This window comes from Arachis hypogaea, chromosome 6 (genome assembly GCF_003086295.3).
Source record: "Arachis hypogaea cultivar Tifrunner chromosome 6, arahy.Tifrunner.gnm2.J5K5, whole genome shotgun sequence".
Taxonomy (NCBI): Eukaryota; Viridiplantae; Streptophyta; class Magnoliopsida; order Fabales; family Fabaceae; genus Arachis; species Arachis hypogaea.
The window spans coordinates 47,790,805-47,807,594 of NC_092041.1; the positions used below are offsets into that span (position 1 = coordinate 47,790,805).

The 16,790-nt window shown below is 32.4% G+C and overlaps 1 protein-coding gene and 1 non-coding gene across 2 annotated transcripts; both read right to left on the bottom strand.

The window, feature by feature from the left end:
- Nucleotides 1-3,354: 3,354 nt before the first annotated feature.
- Nucleotides 3,355-4,749, bottom strand: LOC112696589 (zinc finger protein ZAT5-like). Its single transcript, XM_025749409.3, has one exon. It carries the CDS (start codon nucleotides 4,445-4,447, stop codon nucleotides 3,536-3,538), a length of 912 nt encoding a protein of 303 aa, XP_025605194.1. The 5' UTR covers nucleotides 4,448-4,749; the 3' UTR covers nucleotides 3,355-3,535.
- A 9,367-nt stretch (nucleotides 4,750-14,116) lies between these two features.
- Nucleotides 14,117-14,224, bottom strand: LOC112699798 (small nucleolar RNA R71). Its single transcript, XR_003152736.1, has one exon. It is a non-coding gene; the product is annotated as a small nucleolar RNA R71 (small nucleolar RNA).
- Nucleotides 14,225-16,790: the final 2,566 nt, after the last annotated feature.

A 16,790-nucleotide genomic window follows, 5' to 3' on the forward strand; every position in this document is an offset into this window, starting at 1 on the left:
TTATCTATAGCCATAACTTTGAAGTGTGGCAAAAAAAGCGTAGCCAAATTATAAATCAATGGCTATCCTCATGAAAAAAACGATACCGTTTGGGGATCGAATTGGGGAGTTGGAGGAATTGAAAATGGAAAAAATGATACCATTTGGGAGGGGCAGGGTTCGAAAAATTTTTTGAAAAACCTGTGACCATAGATATTTTAGGTCACCCGTTTTCGAAAAACGTGACGATAGACCTTTTTAGGTCATTCTTAAAAATTGTGACCATAGACCACTTTAGGTCACTCTCAAAACCGTGATCGTAGACCCTTTTAGGTCACCCTTTCGTAAAATCGTAACCATAAACCCTTTTAGGTCACCCCCCAAAACATTGACCATACATACCTTTAGGTCACCCTAAAAAATCGTGACCATAGACCCCTTTCAGGTCACCTCCAAAAGGCGTGACCATAAACTCCTTTAAGTCACCCTTTTTTGAAAAGCTGTGACTATAAAACCCTTTAGGTCACCCCCAAAACCATGACCATGGATCTTTTTAAGTCACCTACAAAAAATGTGATCATAGACCTTTTTAGGTCATCCCTCAAAACTGTGACCACAAACCCTTTTAGGTCACCCTTTTTTGAAAAATTGTGACTGTAGATCCCTTTAGGTCACCCCCCAAAATGTGATCATAGACCCTTTTAGGCCATCATTTTCTAAAAAATCGTGACCGTAGATACTCTATGGTCATCCATTTTCTAAAAACCGTGACCATAGTCCTATTTTTTGTCACGGTAAAAAACCGTGACCATAGACCCAAAATGTTGTAGTGATAAATAAAGTAACACACCTTAGCATCGTTGTGGCAGTGCCTACAATCAAAAGCCTCATCACAACATAGTGCTCTAATAGAAAACCTCAACACAAATACAGAGATTCAATTTCTTAAATTTTGCTATTAGACAAAAATGAACAAAGCCAAAAGCAAAGAGCAACGAAAATAGTACAAAGTCAATAATTATATACATGTCAGCTTCACTGGAAGACTATGTTATTGTTGTTGCCGGAGAAGTTACCAAAGGAGGAAGCGATGAGAAAAGACATTATCACTATCGATTTAGTGACTGATTAGTTTATAATAGTAATTTTATCGCTATGTAGCAATCGATTTAATGAGCACAGCCTTAGCGATCGAATTAGCAACCAACCAATTACTCCATTTTCCTATTCGTTGCAAAATCGGTCGCTAAATTAAAAAATAGTGACTAAGAGTCCTAAAGATATTACTTCTTTGTTTTGGTTGTTAATTCATTCACTAAATTAAAAGATAGCGACTAATTTTAGTGACCAACTTTATGTTGATTGTATCAAAAGTTTATCAGTCACTAATTCAATTGCTACTAGTGACTAATTTTATTAATCGTTAAAATCGATTGCTTAATGTAATTTAGGGACCAATATTTTTCTTTTGTCCAAGAAATTATATATCAGTCGTTATTAACGACTAATTTTTTTAGTCATTAAAATTGGTTGTTATTCTAGTAATTTCTTGTAATGAAAGAGAAAGAAGAACGTCAATTTGCATGGAACATGAAAAGAGAAAAACGTAAGAAAATTCTCTAAGTGGGATGGAGAAGATTAAAAAAAATTAATAAAACAAGAAAGAATTATCACAGTTAAAATTTTAAAATTTTTATACTTCTTGGATTTTCTTTTTAAATGTATATTTTTTTTAATTTTTTTTAGATTGTGGTGGAAACTAATTAATAGGTGTATAGTATGAAAAAAAATAAAAAATATGAGATTTCTAGAGTAATTTTATAATTTGTAAAAAAAAATTATAGTATGCTTAATTGATTAGGTTATCAAAATTTAGGTTGAATTAAGAATTAAGTTAATTATAATAAATTAATTAATTTTGTTTAATAATTATTAGGTATATATCATAAAGAATAATTTATATTTTATTTTAAAAAATATTAAATAAAATTCATTTTATTTAAAGAATATTCTCAATAGAATACTTTTCAGAGTTCTTCCTAAAAGCTCTTATTTAACTTTGAATATTTGTTTTTCTGTTTTATTATATGGAGCTACTCCGATAAAAATGTCTAAAATGTTTTTTTAAAGATATTTTTTATTAATTAATTTAATATATATAATCGATTAAATTGTGTAATTTTTGTCAAAATTAGGCTAGACAAATTAATTTGATCGAAAAATGATGAATCAAATTTTGAATCAGTCTAAATTAATATTATTTTTTATAAAAAATATCTACAATACCTCTGATCTATTATAGAAAATAGCTAAAATACTCTTAATATATATATTAATTTCGAGAATCCTGAATTCTAGCCATTTTCATCTCAGTCGTCATAGGGTTAGGATTTAGAGTTTATATATATATATATAGGAGTATTATAGTTATTTTTTATAATAGAAATATTATAGTCATTTTTTATAAAAATATTAATTTATACAGGTTCAAAATTTAATTTATTTATTTTTTGATTAAAATAATTTGTCTGATCTAATTTTAATAAAAATAATATAATTTAATTAATTATATGTGTTAAATTTTAATTTTTTTTAAATATTAAAAAAAATCGTTTTTAACATCTTTATTTAAGTTCTTGAACGTTATTACTTGTAATATTACGAGATTTTGTTTTATTTTATTTGTGAAATAAAATCCAATGATACGAAGATAATAAAAAATAATCCTTAAAATAATTATAAAAAATAGTCCAAACAATTTAAAATTATTTTATTTAATATTCGTTAATTATTATTAAAATAATTATATAATTTTAAATATAATAAATTATAAAATTTTAAATATCATGTTACATAAAATAATCTTAAATATTATCTCGTTAACATTGTCCATATCTCATATGTGCATTATTAATCCTTTACTCACGGATACCGGATTTACAACCTTTGCTTATGTATTCTAATATCTTATCGGAAGGTTATTTTAATATTGAAAAATGATGTTTGTATGCTTTTTATTATATATACTAAAAACAAATTTTTTTATCTTTGATTAATAATTTTTAACATGAAAAGTAGAAGATATAAATAATATAAAAAAAATCGTTATATATATGACATTTCACTCGTTGACCAATTTAATAAACTTCATAATAATAAAGTTTAAATATGGATGACATGATTTTATTGAGACTGAAAAAAAAAAAAGAGAAATTCATATGAAGTATCATGTATCTCCGTTGCTCTCCCTATACTTAGATTCCTTCTAATTGTCGAACCAAAAACATGGTACCAAAGAATCTCTCAAACCAATATATACAATGAATATAAGAGGAATAAATTGTGCACGTAAGTATATATTTCAAAACCAGAGTCTGAATAAAAGTTCAAATTAATTTTGAATATTAACTGAGAATCATTGAATGTATACAAGGGTTAATGGAGTGAAAATAACGACAAATGGACAATATGAACGAATTAAGAAATGTCAATATAACTGAACACTTAATCAATGATAGAGAGGATCGAAGTGAGGCTATATATTATTATGAACAATCTAATAATGGCAATCTACGAGAGAAGCTGCAGAAGAGAACACAATAACTTTCTCTTTGGACTGGAACGAGAACTTTGATACCCTGTTGTGATGATCATCTTCCGGTGCCGGAAGATTGAGGTCCAGCTTCAAAATATTCTTGTTGACATTATTATTATTGTTCTTGGTCTCTTGATGATCAGCATTAGCACCACTAATAGATGATGATGTAGTTGTAGTGGTGGTGGTTGTGGTTGCGGCTGTGGCGGAAGAAACGGTCAAGAAACCCCTGTGCCTCCTCATATGACCACCCAAAGCTTGGCCAGAAGTGAATTCGGCACCGCAAATGGAACATTCATGAACCTTACTTGTCTTGGAAATAGGAGCAGGGGTTTCCATGGCGGTTGTTGTTTTGGTGGTGGTGGTGCTGCGGCAGTACATGGAGCTGTTTGATATTTGCAAGGTGAGGGCGGTGCTTGTAGGGTCATTATTGTAATTCTCTTCTGTAGTAATAACACTACTACTGTTTGTTAAGATCTTGGGCTTCTTGTGGCTGGCTCTGTGTCCTCCCAAAGCTTGGAAGGAAGGGAAGCTTCGGTTACAAGTCTTGCAATCGTAAAGGTTGAATATGCTTTCTTTTTTGTTATTATGGCGGGTTACCCGGCCTCCGCCGCCTTGAGCCAGGAGGATCAAGCAATTCGCCATGTCTTCGTCGTTATTATCCTCATCTTCCGTTCTTGCGGTTGTTGTTGGGGTATCCAAACCGAAAGAGGAGGTTGAAGAAGTTGAAGAAGGCATGGCCATAGCTAACCTAAGTGGGGAAGGTAGCCTCTGACGCTTGGTGCGCTTGCCCTTCATCATAATTTGCATGTGATCATTGTTGTTATTATTGTTGCTGCGCACCACATGTTCCTCTTCCTCCTGCTGCTCCATATTGTTGTTAATTAGAGAGAATGAATAATGAATTGAAAAGAGTGGGATGGGACGAGTTAATATAAGGGGTTGGTGTGAGAAAAGGGGCTTTCTTTAACAGTAACTCAATGTGTGCCAGAGTTGCGTTTCCAACCTTGGAAGTTAGTTAGTTATATATATGTGTGTGATTACAGATGATGGTGTCAAGTGTTGAATTGAATGAGAGAGAAAGATGCATTGTTAAGTATGAGGAGGCGAGGACACGAGTGAGATTCGGTTGGCTTTGAAGCAAACCCATTACTTTTTATCAACGATTCTTCTCTGGAAGGATTGCTTTGCAAGCCTGGAACCACACACAACTTCTAATTCTAACTATACCTAAATAAATAAACATACAATAACATATCTGTAGTGTGTGTGTGGTTGTGTTTTCTGTTTTTTCAATTTCTTAATTATTAATTGGCTTGCTTTGCTTCTACCAGGTACAGCTTATGGTTACTAATTTTTACCTCTTAATATAGTAATAACCAACCACCACTTATTATTACTACTATTATTAATATATATATATATATATATATATATATATATATATATATATATATATATAATTGTTATTCTACTCCTACTAGCTAGTGTGGGAATTTTCTTCATGGGTTGAGATCATTATGTTCACACTAGCTAGCTATATTATTCTGATTAGAAACAGTCACCCACCACATACACATGATTGATTATATTACGAATAATAATTAAAATTCGAATTAATGCTACATATACACACCAGCAACATGCATGGTACGGTGTTAGCTTGCTAAAGCGGGAGTACATGTCATCATGTGGAGTTGACCCAACCACCATTACTTCCTACTTCTTCTTTGTACACATTAATCACTACCTTATTAGCTTGTTTATTATTACTGGACACATACAAGGGAATGCCCCAATAATCACGGCGCGCAACTATACACATGCATGATCCATAATCATTGACATATAAACTAAATTAAATAAGTAATAATAATAAAATAAGAAGACCATAATTAATTAATGAGTAAAGTATATTTTTTGTCCTCCAAATTTGTTAAAATTTTTAAAAGTATTTTTAAATTTTATTTTATTTTAATTTTGTCCAACTAATTTTTCAAAAAAATTAGGATCAATAAATTTAACAATAATTTCACTAAAACAACTTTCGACACAAGCAAATCAAACATAATTGTCACGAAATATTATTGGATTGGTTTTAAATTTTTTAAAAATTTAATTATTATGAAGTATATTTGATACAAATAAAAAATTTGAAGAACAAAATTAAAATAAAATAAAATTTAGAGATATTTTAAAAATTTTGATAAATTTTAAAAATAAAAAATATAGTTTATACTTAATTAATGGTAGAATTGAAAGGGAGCATGGAGTATTGGATACATTTAACAAAATAACAAATGGACGGTGCTTAGGTTGTGGGTTTCGTGGGTGTAAGGTTATAGACTATAGAAAGGAAAGAGTGTGCGAATGAAGATCGGAAGGAGTGGCAAGAGAGATTCTTAGCGTAAGGAATTGTTGCGGAAGGTTGGTTGTGACTTGTGAGGGGCACGTACGTAACACCCATCACCCCACCATCATGTTTAGTTTAGGGATAGGCTTGGCTATGTGCACTTAGTGCCTCAAAGCAAAGCATCTTCTTTAATTCACATTAATAATATTCTATACTTGCATCATTTGTTAATGTATGTTAAATAATGTAAATAATTTTTGTAAATAAACTTAAAATTTTAAATTTTAAAAATATTTTGTGTATAAAAAAAATATTATATAATTTTTTACAATAATACTACACCAATAAGTCTTTTTGTAATTAAGTTTAATCAAATTGATATAAATATAACAAAAAAATATGCAATTGCATCACTGTTTTTCCTCTTCTGATTCGCACAGTTTCAGTACAAAAATTTATTGACATAGTACAAAAGTTTTTGTATAAAGTACAAATTTATCATATAGCATAAAAATTTTTGTACATAGTATATAAATTTTTATTCATAACACATAAATTTTTGTACATAACACATAAATTTTTGCTACAAATGTAATTTGTTAGATGAATTAGTCAATGTTTTAGACATGTAAAAAAAAATTTGGTGCTATACATAAAAATGTATGTGTTGTGCATTAACAATTTTTGTACTATGCAGTAAAATTTCTGCAATGTATGTATTTTATTGGTTAGATGTCAATGTTTTGAACCTCTAAATATAATAACTCGTACCATGTATGTGATAAAGTTGAAATTACAATTTTAAGTTGTTCTATATTATTAAACTTAATTCAAATTATAATAATCTCATTAGTAAAAAAAATAACATATTATGTGTTTAAAAAATTTTTTAATTAGACATTAAGTATATCAACTTTAATGTAATTATTAATCGTTTTTATTAATTTATTTTGTTCAATAAGCTAGATATATATACTCAATATCAAATTAAATAACCTAGTAATACTTAAACTCACCAACAAATGTTTATTTGTTATTTTATTGTAAAATAAAAACATATCAAAATTAGCTCAAAATGAACAACAATAAATTAGTAGAGAATTTGAATGCAAAAATTTTTTTAATAAACAGTATATAATTTAAATCACTAAAAAATAACTTAACATTCTTCTTTTATGCCTGAAAAATATGTACATGAAATAATATTATGATAATTTTAATATCTTCAAGATGTGGAATAAGAATGTATCACCAATTAGCATCTAAAATTTTTTTAATTTTTTTAATTGATAGTAATAAATTTTAATACATTTTAATAAATAATATCTAAAATAAATAAATCAAATAACAATAACAATGATTGAAAAGATATTTTTAACAAATTAAATGTGAGAAATAGAAATAAAAAATTGATAAAGAATAATAATTATAAGTAAAAATAGTGTTTTCATTTTGGAGGGAAAAAGAACACATGAGAAATTGTTTATTAACACATACCATACGCATGATAATAAATTGTTCAATAACTCATATTATGAACGTGATAAGGTTGAAATTATAATTTTAAATTGTTTTATTGAAATTAATTTGAAATGTAAAAATTTGATTAATAAAAAAGTAATATATTATGCATTCGTTTTTTCTTAATTTGGTGTTAAGTGTATCAACTCTAATGTAGTTATGAATTGTTTTTATTAATCTACTTTCTTTTTCTAAATTTATGATTGAAATAAAAATTATAAATATTAATAATTAAATATATCATTATGTTATAATTATTTACGTTTTATTTCCAAAATTAAAAATGTACTATTTCTTTTTTATTTAATGCCTTTCTTATTTATGCTACCCGTATGTATTGATCATTTAGTCAATAATTTTTTTATTCGTAGGATATATTTATTTATTTTGTTTAAATAATTTTAAATATTTCCTTATTTAATTATACATATATATATATTAAGTCACATATGTTAATTATCTTTTAATTTTCTGGTTATGAATACTTTTTTTTTTGAGCATACAATCATTCAATAATTTTATTATTCCATTAACAGCATCATACGCATAATAATCTCCATAAATCATAGTATTTTTTTATTTATATATATGTATATATTAATTGTTTAGTTAATAATTTCTTTCTTCTGAGGATATATTTATTATATATTCTGTTAAATAATTCTAAATATTTCTTTAATTAGTTTATACATATATATTAATTTTATGCAAATATATTTACGTCGCATATATTAATTATTTTTTATTGTGATTTTTTTAGCTTACAATTATTTAATAATTTTTTATTCTTTTTTATTAATGTCATTGTATATATAATCTTCATAAATTATGGTAATGTTTTATTTATGTATACGTATATATTAATTTTGTTAAATAATTCTAAATATTTTCTTCTTTATATATATACATATATATTAATTATACATAAAAACATTTAAGTCATATATATTAATTATTTTTTTATATATGTGATTATTTTTATTTTACAATCGTGCAATAATTTTTTATTATTTATATCCATGCATATTCCCGAATCTTCTTTCATATGCATGATTAACAATTTTTTTTAAATGGTGATGTTTGAATTTTTCTTTTCTTTCACGTATCTTTTATATTAGCAAAAAAAGCAAAACCACATATTGTGACTCTTTTTTCTTTTTCACTCCTTAATTTTAATTAATCAATCTTGTGTCCACACAATATAATTAAGCTTTGAATCACTCTAATCTATTAATGAATTACACTTATCTTAACAATTGCATTACTAATTTTAAATACCAAAATAATGTGATTGATGAGCGAATAATTTATACGCTTTTTGGCATTGTTTTTAGGTAGTTTTTAGTAAGATCTGGCTACTTTTAGGGATGTTTTCATTAGTTTTTAAGCAAAATTTATATTTTTGGACTTTACTATGAGTTTGTGTGTTTTTCTATGATTTCAGGTATTTTCTAGCTGAAATTCAGAGACCTGAGCAAAAATCTGATTCAAGCTGACAAAGGACTGCTGATGTTGTTGGATTCTGACCTCCCTGCACTCGAAATAGATTTTCTGGAGCTACAGAACTCTAAATGGCGCGCTCTTAACTGCGTTGGAAAGTAAACATCCAGGGCTTTCCAGCAATATATAATAGTTCATACTTCATTCAAGATTAGATGACGCAAACTGGCGTTCAACGCCAGTTCCATGCTGCATTCTGGAGTAAAACGCCAGAAATACGTCACAAACCAGAGTTAAACGCCAAAAACACGTTACAACTTGGCGTTTAACTCCAAGAGAAGCCTCTGCACGTGTAAAGCTCAAGCTCAACCCAAGCACACACCAAAGTGGGCCCCGGAAGTGGATTTCTGCATTTAGACTTATTTCTGTAAACCCTACTAACTAGTCTAGTATAAATAGGACATTTTACTATTGTATTAGACCTCTTTTGATTGATCTTTAATCAGTGTATGCGATTTTAGACCTTCATGGGGGCTGGCCTCTTGGTAGGCGAAATTGTGATCAATACTTTTAACAACTCAAATAAACCCCGGTAATGAATCCAAAAACTTGGTGTTCAATACCATGGCATAAACACAACTTCGCACAACTAACCAGCAAGTGTACTGGGTCGTCCAAGTAATAAACCTTACGCGAGTAAGGGTCGATCCCACAGAGATTGTTGGTATGAAGCAAGCTATGGTCACCTTGTAAATCTTAGTCAGGCAAACTCAAATGGATATGGGTGATATACGAATAAAACATAAAGATAAAGATAGAGATACTTATGTAATTCATTGGTGGGAATTTCAGATAAGCGTATGAAGATGCTTGGTCCCTTTCGTCTCTCTGCTTTCCTACTGTCTTCATCCAATCCTTCTTACTCCTTTCCATGGCAAGCTGTATGCAAGGGTTTTACCGTTGTCAGTGGCTACCTCCCATCCTCTCAGTGGAAATGTTCAACGCACCCTGTCACGGCACGGCTATCCATCTGTCGGTTCTCAATCAGGCCGGAATAGAATCCAGTGATTCTTTTGCGTCTGTCACTAACGCCCCGCCCTCAGGAGTTTGAAGCTCGTCACATTCATTCAATCATTGAATCCTACTCAGAATACCACAGACAAGGTTAGACCTTCCGGATTCTCTTGAATGCCGCCATCAATTCTAGCTTATACCACGAAGATTCCGGTTAAAGAATCCAAGAGATATCCACCCAATCTAAGGTAGAAAGGAGGTGGTTGTCAGGCACACGTTCATAGGTGAGAATGATGATGAGTGTCACGGATCATCACATTCATCAAGTTGAAGAACAAGTGATATCTTAGAACAAGAACAAGTGAAATTGAATAGAAGAACAATAGTAATTGCATTAATACTCGAGGTACAGCAGAGCTCCACACCTTAATCTATGGTGTGTAGAAACTCCACCGTTGAAAATACATAAGAACAAGGTCTAGGCATGGCCGTGAGGCCAGCCTCCCAATGATCAAAAGATCTAAAGATCAAAAGATTCCAAAGATCAGAAGATGAAAATACAATAGTAAAAGGTCCTACTTATAGAGAACTAGTAGCCTAGGGTTTACAGAGATGAGTAAATGACATAAAAATCCACTTCCGGGCCCACTTGGTGTGTGCTTGGGCTGAGCATTGAAACATTTTCGTGTAGAGACTCTTCTTGGAGTTAAACGCCAGCTTTTATGCCAGTTTGGGCGTTTAACTCCCATTCTTGTGCCAGTTCCGGCGTTTAACGCTGGGAATTCTGAAGGTGACTTTGAACGCCGGTTTGGGCCATCAAATCTCGGACAATCATATATTGCTGGAAAGCCCAGAATGTCTACTTTTCAACGCAGTTAAGAGCGCGCCAATTGGGCTTCTGTAACTCCAGAAAATCCACTTTGAGTGCAGGAAGGTCAGAATCCAACAGCATCTGCAGTCCTTTTTAGTCTCTGAATCAGATTTTTGCTCAGGTCCCTCAATTTCAGCCAGAAAATACCTGAAATCACAAAAAAACACACAAACTCATAGTAAAGTCCAGAAAAGTGAATTTTAACTAAAAACTAATAAAAATATACTAAAAACTAACTAGATCATACTAAAAACATACTAAAAACAATGCCAAAAAGCGTACAAATTATCCGCTCATCACCTCTCGGCCACGCCTGGACCATTATCACTTATGTATTTTCAACGGTGGAGTTTCTACACACCATAGATTAAGGTGTGGAGCTCTGCTGTACCTCAAGTTTTAATGCAAAGTACTATTGTTTTCTATTCAATTCCGCTTATTCTTGTTCTAAGATATAACTCGTACTTCAACCTGATGGATGTGATGATCCGTGACACTCATCATCATTCGTCCTTATGAACGCGTGCCTGACAACCACCTCCGTTCCACAAGCGAGAGCTAAAGTGTGTATCTCTTGGATTCCTGATACACGATGCATGGTTGCCCTCGCCTGACAACCGAGCCTTCTATTCCGTGAGATCAGAGTCTTCGTGGTATAAGCTAGAATTCAACGGCAGCATTCTTGAGAATCCAGAAAGTCTAAACCTTGTCTGTGGTATTTCGAGTAGGATTCAGGGATCGAATGACTGTGACGAACTTCAAACTCGCGAGTGTTGGGCGTAGTGACAGACGCAAAAGAATCAATGGATTCTATTCCGACATGATCGAGAACCGACAGATGATTAGTCGTGCTCTGACAAAGCATTTGGACCATTTTTACTAAGAGGATGGGAAGTAGCCATTGACAACGGTGACACCCTACATACAGCTTGCCATGGAAAGGAGTAAGAAGGATTGGATGAAGGCAGTAGGAAAGCAGAGATTTAGAAGGGACAAAGCATCTCCATACACTTATCTGAAATTCCCACCAATGAATTACATAAGTATCTCTATCTTTACTTTCTGTTTATTTATCCTTATATTCGAAAACCATTATCACCATTTGAATCCACCTAACTGAAATTTACAAGATGACCATAGCTTGCTTCATACCAACAATCTCCGTGGGATCGACCATTACTCACGTAAGGTATTACTTGGACGACCTAGTGCACTTGCTGGTTAGTTGTGCGAAGTTGTGACAAAGTGTAATTCACGTTTGAGAGCACCAAGTCTATTGGCGCCATTGTTGATGATCATAATTTCGTGCACCAAGTTTTTGGCGCCGTTGCCGGGGATTGTTCGAGTTTGGACAACTGACGGTTCATCTTGTTGCTCAGATTAAGTAATTTTTTTTCAAAAATATTTCAAAAATCTTTCAAAAATTTTTTCTTTGTTTTCGTTTTTCCAAAAAGTAATTTTCGAAAAATAAAAAAAAATTATAAAATAATAAAAATAAAAAATATTTTGTGTTTCTTGTTTGAGTCTTGAGTCAACTTTTAAGTTTGGTGTCAATTGCACCTTTTTTTAAAAAAATTTATACGTTTTTCGAAAATTTCATGCATGGTGTTCTTTATGATCTTTAAGTTGTTCTTGGTAAGTCTTGATATCCATGTTTTCTTGTTTTGTGTCTTTGGTTATTTTTCATATGCATTCTTGCATTCATAGTGTCTAAGCATTAAAAATTTCTAAGTTTGGTGTCTTGCATGTTTTCTTTTCTTGAAAATTTTTCAAAAATAAGTCTTGATATTCATCTTGACATTCAAAGTGTTCTTGGTGTTCATCTTGACATTCATAGTGTTCCTGCATGCATCATTGGGTTTGATCCAAAATTTTCATATTTTGGGTCATATTTGTGTTTTTCTCTCTTATCATTAAAAATTCAAAAATAATAAAATCTTTTCCTTATTTCTCTCAAAAATTCGAAATCATTGGGTTGACTTAGTCAAAAATTTTTAAATTAGTCAAGTCAAGATTTCAATTTTAAAAATTGTATCTTTTCAAAATCTTTTTCAAAAATCAAATCTTTTTTATTATTTTCGAAATTTTTTTAAATTTGACTTTCAAAATCTTTTTCTTATATTTATTTCAAAATTTCGAAAACTTTACTAACAATTAATGTGATTGATTCAAAAATTTGAAGTTTGTTACTTTCTTGTTAAGAAAGGTTCAATCTTTAAATTCTAGAATCATATCTTTTAGTTTCTTGTTAGTCAAGTAATCAAATTTTAATTTTAAAAATCAAATCTTTTCCAAATATCTTTTTCAATCATATCTTTCCAATCATATCTTTTTCAAAAATCTTTTCTAACTTTCTATCTTTTCAAAATTGATTTTCAAATCTTTTTCAACTAACTAGTTGACTTTTTGTTTGTTTCTTATCTTTTTCAAAATCACCTAACTACTTTTCTCTCTCTAATTTTCGAAAATTCTTTCATTCCTTTTCAAAATTCTTTTTAATTAACTAATTGTTTCAAATTTAAATTTTAATTATATTTTTTCTCACAATTTTCGAAAATCACTAACTATTTTTCAAAAACAATTTTCGAATTTCTCTCTCCCTCATCTTCTTCTATTTATTTATTTAATTACTAACACTCTTCTCTTCATCCTAAAAATTCGAACCCCCTCTTCTTCTCTGTGTTCGAATTTCTCCCTTCTCCTTCTTCTTTTCTTTTATTCTTATACTCACATAAAGTAATCTCTCTACTGTGGTAAAGAGGATCCCTATTATTATTTTCCGCTCCCTTCTTTTTCATATAAGCAGGAGCAAGGACAAGAACATTCTTGTTGAAGCAGATCCTGAACCTGAAAGGACTCTGAAGAAGAGACTAAGAGAAGCTAAAATACAACAATCCAGAGACAACCTTGCAGAAATTTTCGAAAAAATAGAGGAGATGGCAGCCAAAAATAATGACAACAATAATAACGCAAGGAGGATGCTTGGTGATTATACTACACCTACTTCCAAGTTTGATGGAAGAAAGCATCTCAATCCCTTCCGTTGGAGCAAACAATTTTGAGCTGAAGCCTCAATTAGTTGCTCTAACGCAACAAAACTGCAAGTTTCATGGACTTCCATCAGAAGATCCCTATCAGTTTTTAACTGAGTTCTTGCAGATCTGTGAGATTGTTAAGACTAATGGAGTAGATCCTGAAGTCTACAAGCTCATGCTTTTCCCTTTTTGCTGTAAGAGACAGAGCTAGAACATGGTTGGTCTCACAACCTAAAGATAGCCTGGACTCTTGGGATAAGCTGGTCACGGCCATCTTGGCTAATTTCTTTCCTCCTCAAAAACTGAGCAAGCTTAGAGTGGATGTTCAGACCTTCAAACAAAAAGATGGTGAATCCCTCTATGAAGCTTGGGAAAGATACAAGTAGATGACCAAAAGGTGTCCTTCTGACAAGCTTTCAGAATGGACCATTTTGGATATATTCTATTATGGTCTATCTGAGTTCTCTAAGATGTCACTGGACTATTCTGCAGGTGGATCCATTCACCTAAAGAAAACGACTGCAGAAGCTCAAGAACTTATTGACATGGTTGCAAATAACCAATTCATGTACACTTCTGAGAGGAATCCTGTGAATAATGGGACACCTCAGAGGAAGGGAGTTCTTGAAATTGATGCTCTGAATGCCATATTGGCTCAGAACAAAATATTGACTCAGCAAGTCAACATGATTTCTCAAAGTCTAAATGGATGGCAAAATGCATCCAACAGTACTAAAGAGGCATCTTCTGAAGAAGAAGCTTATGATCCTGAGAACCCTGCAATGGCAGAGGTGAATTACATGGGTGAATCCTATGGGAACACCTATAATTCTTCATGGAGAAATCATCCAAACTTCTCATGGAAGGATCAACAAAATCCCCAATAAGGCCTTAATAATGGTGGAAGAAACAGGCTTAGCAATAGCAAGCCTTTTCCATCATCTTCTCAGCAACAGATAGAGCATTCTGAGCAGAGCTCCTCTAGCTTAGCAAACATAGTCTCTGATCTATCTAAGGTCACTCTAAGTTTCATGAGTGAAACAAGGTCCTCCATTAGAAATTTGGAGGTACAAGTGGGTCAGCTGAGTAAGAAAATCATTGAAACTCCTCCTAGTGCTCTCCCAAGCAATACAGAAGAGAATCCAAAAAGAGAGTGCAAGGCCATTGATATAATCAAAATGGCCGAATCCAAAGAGGAAGGGGAGGATGTGAATCCCAATGAGGAAGATCTCTTGGGACGTCTCCCAGACAAAAAGGAGTTCTCAATTGAGGAACCTAAGTAATCTGAGGCTCATCTAGAGACCATAGAGATCCCATAAAACCCCTTTCTGCCATTCATGAGCTCTGAGAACTATTCTTCCTCTGAAGAGGATGAAGATGTAACTCAAGAGCAAGTTGCTCAATGTCTAGGAGCCATCATGAAGCTGAACGCCAAGTTGTTTGGTAATGAGACTTGGGAAGATGAACCTCCCTTGCTCATTAGTGAACTAAATATATGGGTTTAGCAAACCTTACCTCAAAAGAAATTAGATCATGGTAAATTCTTAATACCCTATACCATAGGAACCATTACCTTTAAGAAGGCTCTGTGTGACCTGGGGTCAGGTATAAATCTTATGCCACTCTCTGTAATGGAGAAACTGAGAATCTTTGAGGTACAAGCTGCTACTTTCTCATTAGAAATGGCAGACAAGTCAATAAGACAAGCTTATGGATTGGTAGAGGACGTGTTAGTGAAGGTTAAAGGCCTTTACATCCCTGTTGATTTCATAATCTTAGACACTAGGAAGGAGAAGGATGAATGCATCATCCTTGGAAGACCCTTCCTAGCCACAGCAGGTGCTGTGATTGATGTTGACAGAGGAGAGCTAGTCCTTCAATTGAATGGGGACTACCTTATGTTTAAAACTCAAGGATCTTCCTCTGCAAAAATGGAAAAGAGGCACGATAAGTTTCTCTTAATACAAAGTCAAACAAGGCCCCCACAATCAAACTCTAAGTTTGGTGTTGGGAGGCCACAATCAAACTCTAAGTTTGGTGTTGAACCACCACATTCAAACTCTAAGTTTGGTGTTGGGAGGTCCCAACAGTGCTCTGAATATCTGTGAGGCTCCATGAGAGCCCACTGTCAAGCTATTGACATTAAAGAAGCGCTTATTGGGAGGCAACCCAATTTTTATTTATCTTTTATTGTTCTTGTATGTTTTATTAGGTTCATGATCATGTGGAGTCACAAAACAATTACAAAAATTAAAAACAGAATAAAAAATAGCAGAAGAAAAAGCACACCCTGGAGGAAGAGCTTACTGGCGTTTAAACGCCAGTAAGGAGCATCTGGCTGGCATTCAACGTCAGAACAGAGCATGAAGCTGACATTGAACGCCAGAAACAAGCATGGAAGTGGTGTTCAACGCCAGAAACATACTGCAGATTGGCGTTGAACGCCCAAAACAAGCATGGAAGTGGTGTTTAACGCCAGAAACATGCTGTAGTCTGGCGTTAAACGCCAGGATTGCATACAGATGGCATTTTACACGCCTAATTAGTGCAGGGATGATAAATCCTTGACACCTCAGGATCTGTGGACCCCACAGAATCCCCACCTACCTCAACTCACCTTCTCTCTTTTTTACACAATCTAAAAACACTCTTCCCCAAACATCATTCACCAATAACCTCAATCTCTCTTCCCAATCACCCTTTCACCACTCACACCCATCCACTCTTCCCCATAAACCCCACCTACCTTCAAATTCAAAATCTCTTTCCCATCCAAACCCACCCTACATGACCGAACCCATTACCCTCTCCCTCCACTATATAAACCCCTCTATCTTTCTTCATTTTCACACATCACTACCCTCTCTTATCTCCCTTGGCCGAATACACATCTCTCTCCCTCTCCTCCATTTCTTCTTCTTCTTCATCTATTATTTTTTCTTTTGCTCGAGGACGAGCAACATTCTAAGTTTGGTGTGGCAA